At 41.9% G+C, this 8,578-nt stretch overlaps 1 protein-coding gene across 1 annotated transcript in view; it reads right to left on the bottom strand.

Moving 5' to 3' along the window:
- The window catches only part of RDH10 (retinol dehydrogenase 10), a 27,900-nt gene extending 19,328 nt beyond the window's left edge, over positions 1-8,572 (bottom strand). Inside the window, exons 1-2 of the mRNA XM_003800037.2 lie at positions 8,070-8,572; positions 6,276-6,511 (exon numbers count right to left, since the gene is read on the bottom strand). Coding sequence (XP_003800085.1) covers positions 6,276-6,511; positions 8,070-8,358 — 525 coding nt within the window. The 5' untranslated portion in view covers positions 8,359-8,572. The remainder of the gene's footprint in view (positions 1-6,275; positions 6,512-8,069) is intronic.
- Between the last annotated feature and the right edge of the window lie 6 nt (positions 8,573-8,578).

Below are 8,578 nucleotides of genomic sequence, written 5' to 3'. Positions count from 1 at the left end.
ATAAAATAGAATTCAAACAGCAGGACCATCAAAAAGGGGCTCTTGTGTGAGGCATAAATGTGCAGGGCTCTCTGAAGGCACAGTGAGGAGTCTGTCCACTGAGTGTGGAGTATACCTCGGGATATAGTATGTGCCAACCCGGGCAGACAGGTGGAAATCCGCTTTGGAAGGTCCAGAATGCCAGGCTAATGAGCCTGGACTTCACACTGTGTGAAATACCATCAGGCAAGAGTTTTAAGTGGTCATATAACAACTGGAGTCTGCTTAGACAACTCTAAGTTTGGGGGCTAGAAATGGGCACAAAGAATTTCAAAGGCTTTTTCAAGAGTGTATGCGAGAGGTAACGGAGGTGCACACAGTGGGAATGTGCAGGGAAGGCATCAGTACACAGACGGGGGAAATGAAAATAACGTTGGTGTTTCCAAGTCTGGTGACTGGCCAGACCAAGGGATATGAAAGGGAGCAAAAAGTAGTTCGTTTTGAGACGTGCAGACTTTGGGGAATGTGTGAAATAGCTAAGAGTGTTGTGTGAACTTGGGAACTATCCTAGAAATTAACAGTTGACGCCACTGCAATAGACAGATTATCCCGTTAGACTGAGGTGCGTAGTAAAAAGTGGTCCAAGCTCACACACTGAAGAGTTATCACAATTCACAGGTGAGGAGGAGGTTAAGATTGGGCAGTCAGAAAGAGAAGCAGGAGAAAGTGGTTTTATCATGGAGGCTAAAGCACTTGAGTGTAAAGGAGATGGTCAAAAGTTCTTAGAAAAATGAAGCTCCACGGTGCTAGCTTCTTATTTAGCTTAGAAATTATGACTTTGGTTACCTTAACAGTATTTTCTGAAAAGACGCAGATTAGAAAATCCATCAAAGATGCTGGGAAACTTTTTATATTATAAAGCATGTGGTTCCCTGCTTACACCAGTTACATAAAGTGACATTTTATCATGTCATAGATTTGTTTTCTAGCAGCAATGGATTGGGGTCCAGCATGTAATATATCAAATATAGAAACCCAAAGTTCAGAGAGAATGAGATCCTATTTTGTACATACAGGTATACAGTCCCAGGTACCTATGTAGTTGATATAAAGAGATGTTTTACTCCATTTTCTAGTGTGACTACAAGAATTAATAAGTTAAAGTATGCTTACCCCATGTCAGTTTACCACTCATTCAAGATAGAGCACACATTTCTAGAGCTCAAGCATTTTTATACACATGACATTTAACAATAGAAGCTAGTTCTAGAGCAGAATTTTAGGCTATGAATTGAATGTTTTTAGTGGGTAACAGAAAGCAGGGAACCAGTCTTCTCTATAAAATATTTAGTTTTACAATTCTTAACATAATGGTGTAGAGGAGGAAATACTGACCAAATGGTTTTACATGAATACTTCAGAAATGACTTAAAAATTTTTTAAATCTTAAGAGACCCTGAGCAAAACTAGGTTTCTGTAACCAGAGAACAGAATATAGTATGTGAGATTAAAAACCAGTAAATCACATAAGAACTTAAACATTAATGATTAGGGACCATTCATGAGATATTAGGTACAACTGCAGCACTAATGTCTTTAAGTGCTACATTACTCAGGTCTAGCTGGTGGGCTTTTACTTTTCCTGGATGGATTTTAACTAAATAGACTTTAGACATTTGGATATAGATAAATGCCTAATTCAGTAATTAGTATTTTAAAACTGTGAAACCTTTTAAGTTAAGTGGTCTATTAATTAACTACCAATTATCTTGTCTGACTACCATATCAATAGAAGTAAATTACCGACTAGCTACTTGACAGATTTAGTCCTTTACCATTCAAAATTTCTTTGGAACATAAAAGGCCTGGAGTTAAATGCTTTCGCATCCCCTTTTGGTTAATCAGGGATCAATTGGCTGCTCACATATGAAAGCCAAATGCAGCTATTTGGTTTAAAAAAAAAAAAACTATAGATAAACCTAGTTTTTAGAAATGACAAGGTTCTACTCCCTCCTTTAAACAAATAAGTGAAGCAATGCTAATATTTGGAGGGTCTCTGCATGGACTCTGGTTAAATAAAAAAATACTCTGGGGGTACATGGGTTTACATGGAGGCCAACTTTCCACACTTCAAATTAGGAGAGAGAGATATTTTATTTATTTATTTTTTGAGACAGAGTCTCAATATGTCCCTCTTGGTAGAGTGCCATGGTGTCACAACTCACAGCAACCTCAGACTCTTGGGCTTGAGCAATTCTCTTGCCTCAGCCTCCCAAGTAGCCCACCACAACGCCCAACTATTTTTTATTTTTATTTTTTTGGCAGTTGTCATTGTTGTTTTAGCTCACCTGGGCTGGGTTTGAACCCACGAGCTTGGATGTATGTGGCTCTACCCACTTAGCTACAGGCGCTGCCCTGATACAGAGACAATCTACATGAACAATTCCTATGCTAGAATTAAAGTGCATGATACTCCATTCATTCTTCATAGTCTGTACTAATGGTGAGTGTTTCACAGCAGATTATGCTAACTAGAACCTACCCTAAATCTTTTACTTCTTGATTAGTGACCAAGAAGGTTTGGTTCCTGGGAGAGCTGCTGGTGGAACAGCACCGGAAGAAATGTCCATAGCAGACTGGAAGGCTGTGCAGAATTATGCCAGGCAGTGTGAAAGCTTCCAAAATATACAGAACTGATACCTGGCTAAGAAACAAGGAAAGAATTGCTGCAAGGGTCCTTTCCTTGAAGACTGGTCACTTGGAAATATGTATGGCTGTTATGCATTCACTTTTAGCTTCATTCAAATTGTTATATCAGCCTTCTCAGAGGTGCTAGCCTCCCAATAAGGAGCAGAGTTCTAATACACTATAGTAAAAATGAGAACACGGGTGGGGTAGGGAGAATGGAAATAGTATACAGGAAAAGAAGATACAAGGAATAACAATCTTACATGGCTTAAGTTAGTCCGACATAACGCTTACCTGTTAAAACTTTGGAATGTAGACCCATGTAAACGTTCTCTGAATAGATAATCTCTAAATATTTAAGCAGAGTCTATTATTACCAAATCTTTGAGTGACTTAAGAATAGAGTTCTGTTCCAGGCAGAGGAAAATAAACAAATGTGTATAACAAACTGCCTTCAGTTTGCCACCTACTTTGGGATGCAGGGCACAGTGTATAAAAAGTTGTACCACAGAGCACATACTATGTACCCAAGGAAGGGAATGACAACAAATGGTTGGAGCGATAAATACAAAGAGAAGACAAGCCTCAGACACTTCATTTAACCACAGCTCCATAGCTCCATTGAAAAACAAAGGGTTGGACAAGAAGCTGTCTATGGATCCCTGCAGCTCTAATATCCAGAAAGGCCAGAAGGGCTGGAGTGGGAGGGAAGGAGTAGGAGGGAAGTTATATTGAGAACCTGAGCTAGGCTTTAAAAGGCACATGGAATGGAGGAGGAGGGCGTTCCAGGTAGGGGGAAGAGTATTAGGAATGGTTTGGAAGTAAGAATACCCACAGCTTTTCAGTGGAAGGCTGTATGGTTTTCTATTTCACTGTATATAACTTTAACTCTGAGTCAGATCAACATACTATTTGTTATTTTAGGAAAACAGACGTTAGCGCTACTTAAGACATCTGGCTCAAGACAATCTCTTCAAATGACTGAATATGTCTTTGCTCAGCTGATCTACTTTTTAAATTATATGGGTCAATTTCTTTTCCCCACCCAGATACAGTAAAAAGATATATACATTTTCTCCTCAAAGGAAAAAAGCATACGCCAATGTCAACACATCTTACTATGACATTTTCACCTAAGAGGACTCCTGAAAAGGAAGCTGAATTCAGGGGGTTCTTACAACACTATTTAATCCCTGCAAAAAAAAAAATAATAAAAATAGAAAATTTAAAAATCACTATAAAAATTACAGTAAGTCTTCTCTCAAGTTTTGTTGCTAAATCTGAACTTCTCAAAAGGTTTGTAAATCTCAGGAAAAAAGTCACAAATTCCAACTCCAAAATGAATTTTCTGACTCAATATTGAAAATAAATTCGTAAGTTTAGATGTTTAGGGGAAAAACAGCTGGAGAATTCAGGAGCCTCCCATATTTTAATATGAAGTGACGTCATTCTGTCAAGGCTTCCAAGAACTCCCTAAATTGTGTGGTTAAGCAACATCTCAAAGCCCAGTGAGAACTCCAGGAAGGTGGTATATTCCTCCTGGGTGCACAGATTGAGTTGCAGAACAATTTTTTTTACTAGAGATTTCATCGGATTTTTCTCCTTATGTTAGAAAGTAGCCTCATGTTAGAAGTAGTATGTCAATTTATGTGCATTTTCAAAGCTAAGGACATGGATTTTCTGTGCTTAACATATTCTAACACTCATTTTATCAGATGTCCTCTTGAGCTGTTTTCCAGTTATAAATATTTAACTGCAGATTGCATGGGGCTTCTTTTTTTTTTTTTTTTTTTTGCAGTTTTTGGCCAGGGCTGGGTTTGAACCTGTCACCTCCGGTATATGGGTCTGGTGCCTACTCCTTCGAGCTACAGGCGCTGCCCAACATGGGGTTTTTTCTTTAAGAACCTGGATACATTTGAAATTTTACAATTCAACAAAATCATACAGAGAAAGCAAACAAGATGGCTAAGCTTCAGACTACTTGGTGTAGGTAAAAGTTTACAGTTAGGAAATCTTGCATTAACTCAGTCAAAGGTTCCTGGGGAAAAAAATAATCCCAGAGTCTGTAGTTCATAACTAACTTCCCAAAAGCTCTGTAGCTGTTTCAGGCTGAGGAGTCAACATTATCCATATTGTTCTCCAAATATGAAAATTACACTCCACCTGCAATTTATCTCTTTGTCTTTTATTTCAAATAGCAGTTGGTTGTTTGCCAACACAAAAAATTTCTGATAAATTCCCCTGCCAACTTCATTTGGGTGGACTGGCCTTTATTCATTTAACCTGCTCCTTTTGACACTCGCTGCCTGTTTTTACGGACCCAGCCATAGCAAGGTCTCTATTTCTATTCCCCACCCCTAAGGCACGCAACACACACCTGTGTGCATGAACATAGGCACTCTTAAGTTCCCCCAAACTGCATTTGTGAACCACCCCCCTCATTTAAAACATAAAAATGAGTTACTTCGGGTCATTTGTAAGTTCATTTCTAGATGTTTGGAAATTAATTAAAGCTCATGCTTAAAATAAAACATTAAAATTAGCTTCTTCCAAGATCAGAGCAAAGGTTTGATGTTCAAGGAGCAACATTTGAATAAGTACCTCCAAAGCCAGATTAAGTTTTTAAGTAGATACTAAAAAATTAATGAGGTTTAATGTGGCCTATTTAGGACAAACAGTTCTTTGTTGTGTTCTATTAGAAGGTTAATCTGCCTATGGGGGGGGTAAAATCCTATGTTCCTACCCCTTTCTTATTGGAGATCCCACCTGTCTACAAAAGTAAAATGGAAATATCATGAGGAAGAGAAGCATGAAGTGTGTCAACAGTGTACAGAGTTATAAGGGAGAGCTTCACACCTACCTTTATTGAAGATAAATTCAGCGGAAAAACTAGGGTTCTTTTGCCCCTAAAGCAGCAGAAGGGCCTCCCTTTCCCCCTAGACGGGCAGTCACGCTGATGGTCAGAAGCTGGCATTCTAAATCCCCAGCTCATCAGGTGTCACAGCACCCCTTCCTTCCTCTCTCTGTGATCCTGTCAGGACGAGTTCAGTTCTCATTTGAGAGGCACCTTTCTAACCTGAGCTATCCTTTAACTAGACAATGTCATGGACCCTGGGGATGGTCAGAGGATGTTAAGTGACTGCCAGGGTGGCCTGACCACTCCCAATGGACCACAAATGCTGATGTCAGAATCTTTAGCACTTTCCAAAATGTGGCTGAGCAGTAATTTGGAAGCCTAAACCCTGACTTTAGGAATTCATAAGAACAACCAATGTTTTATAAACTCAACAGAAAGTAAAATAAACAAACCCAGGGTTTTATGCTCCTTCTTGTTATTTTTATGGCAATCTTTCAAACTAGTTCAAAATGTTCAATCCTCTACCCTCTCAAGAAATACTGAATTAGGGGAAGGGTGCGGGGAGACAAAAGAAAACAACTATTTAATAGTATCCAGCATACACTGTAATTCACCATGGGGGAATAGCTAATTAGGAGACCTTGTGGTGAAGGAGTGCAGGTGGCTTTCAGGCTGGCACTGAAATCTCCCTCCTTCCCAACTTTCTCACTGAGGAAGGCCCAGCAATAAAAACAAGGATGTTTATATTTACCCAGAAGTGTGCATGGCAATTGACCATCATGGTTCTCTCAATGAGCTCATCAGGACATTCCAGAAGGTGATGCCCAGAGACCACGCCAGCATTATTGACCAGGACTGAGACCTCGCCAACTTCCTTGCGGACTCTTTCAGCCGTCAGGTAGACATTTTCCCTCTTCCCCACATCACAGGTGTAGGTAAAAACCTGCAAGTTACAGTGGGGCAGAATTTCTTCCTCACCATTTCCAGCTGTCCTCAGAAGACCAGATGAGGAGAAAAATGGAACAGAAAAGGGAGTGCAGAAAGTGAGTCACATGACAATCAGTAGGACAAAGATCACACAAAACAAAAATACTACAGTGAGCTTCAAATTTCTAACACCGGAAGGCTTGCCAATGACTAACTTACAGCTGCCTTCCTCCCCTAAAAGTCTCTGGGAATTACAGCAATTTACTGGATAACTTTGCTTTAGGGGAAACTCATGTAATTGTGACAAGCCCAATACAAGTGGATCACATGGGATCAGCTTGCTAGAGCTAAAGACACCTGCAAAGAACTGATCTCAGCTGAGAGAATAACACACACAGTCCTCTTTTTTGGTAAACAGTGACCAGAAACAGTTCTTAATTTTTAGTATGAGCACTCTCAAAATGGAAACTCACTTCAAGGCTCACAAACCAAAACTATAATTAATAATATGAATTCATCCAAAGCCAAGTAATGAATCTAAAGTTTCTCATGAACAAGGTCACTTATTCTAAATGAGGTAGCTGAATCCCCTAAGTACCCTCAAATTAAGTTTGCAGGTGCAATCTTACCACATCAGAACTCAAATAATTTAAGAACCAAAGTCTCTTCCCTAGAAAATGAATACCCTTATCTTTTACGTTTGGGCAGAGAATGTGAAAATCTGTATTTGGCCCCTCTCCATTCTACCACTGAAAACTGGAACATTTTCAATCTTAAATCAAAAAGGCAGGTGCCAATAAGTTTGGTGACAAATGATCAATATAGCAGAGAAATAGTGCCTAAGTCAATATTCTTTGTACAACGTTTTCCTCGGAAATGAACGAATTATCAAAAAGCAAGAGCCATGATCAAATTTCCTGGATCAGTATGTATTGTTGGACTCTGCTTTGGCTTTTTAAATTTTTAGAGGCCTCAGATTCAGGTTAATTAGCAAGTATACAGAAATGCAGATTTCCTGGGGTGACTAAACACATGAAAGAAATTTACAATAAAGCTTAAATTTTTCAAGCGCTTTCTCTTAAAAGAGGGAATCTTTCAAACAAGCTCAGGGAATGTAACTAAAGCTAGTGAAACAATGTAATTATCTCCCCTGGCTTCAGTTATAGTGATATCATCAGTACTGCCCAGGTCTAAGCGGTTCAGACCATAGTAACAGATACATGCTTCAGTCAAGTCTGAGAACAACTTCCCAAAGACCACGTTAGTTTCCCATCGCACCGCTTGCAAGTCGGGAGTGAGACATTTCTTTGGGATCCAAACCTGTGATATCAAGTTCTCTGTCTTCCCTGCTCTCCGAGGGCTTAGGAAAACCCACAGTCTTCCCCAAAGACCGACCCTCCGTTAGGACTGGGTTTGGCACACTTTCCCCCTTCTAATACAGAGAAGTGATCATCATACTCCTTATCAGGGAGCAAATTCCATTTGCCTTCCAGAATACTGCTGCGGTGTTCTTTTCCTCGAGAGTGGGGTTGACCATGGCAGTGGGGTTTGGGGGCCTTCTGGGGCGGGGGGTGGGGACCGGCTTGACCCAACAATGGTCGGGCGCGGGTCCGGTTACCTTGCAGCGCGGCGGCGTCGGCTGCCTCCAGGTCGCGGTAGATGTGGCGCACCATGCCTGCGGTCTCCTCATTGCTCTGTGTGTTGATGTCCCAGAGCACCAGCAGCGCCCGCCGCCGGGCGAACTCGAGCGCAAAGAGGCGGCCCAGGCCGCTGCCGGCGCCCGTAATGAGGCACACCTGGCCCGCCACACTCTTCTCTTTCGGCCGCACCAGCCAACGCGCCGCGGCCAGCACGAACGCCCAGAGCACTTTGAAAGTGACCACGAAGAACTCCACCACGATGTTCATCGCGACGCCCAGGACCTGCGCGAGCCCAGCGCCCGCGTCCGCGCCCACCCCGCGCCAGGCAGCCCGGCCCCCGGCCCGGGGGCGCTTGTCAGAGGCTCCGGGACGAGAAAGCTGCGCCCCGCGCCCGCCCCCGAGGTGCCCGCCGGGCTGGAGTGCGCGGCGCCGCTCCCTGCTTGCGCGGGGCCACTCCCGCCCGGGACTGGCGCGGTGGCCCCGGGCT

Source organism: Otolemur garnettii, unplaced genomic scaffold (genome assembly GCF_000181295.1).
Source record: "Otolemur garnettii isolate 467f Iridium unplaced genomic scaffold, OtoGar3 scaffold00163, whole genome shotgun sequence".
Lineage (NCBI taxonomy): Eukaryota > Metazoa > Chordata > Mammalia > Primates > Galagidae > Otolemur > Otolemur garnettii.
This window is presented reverse-complemented; position numbering and strand designations above follow the sequence as displayed.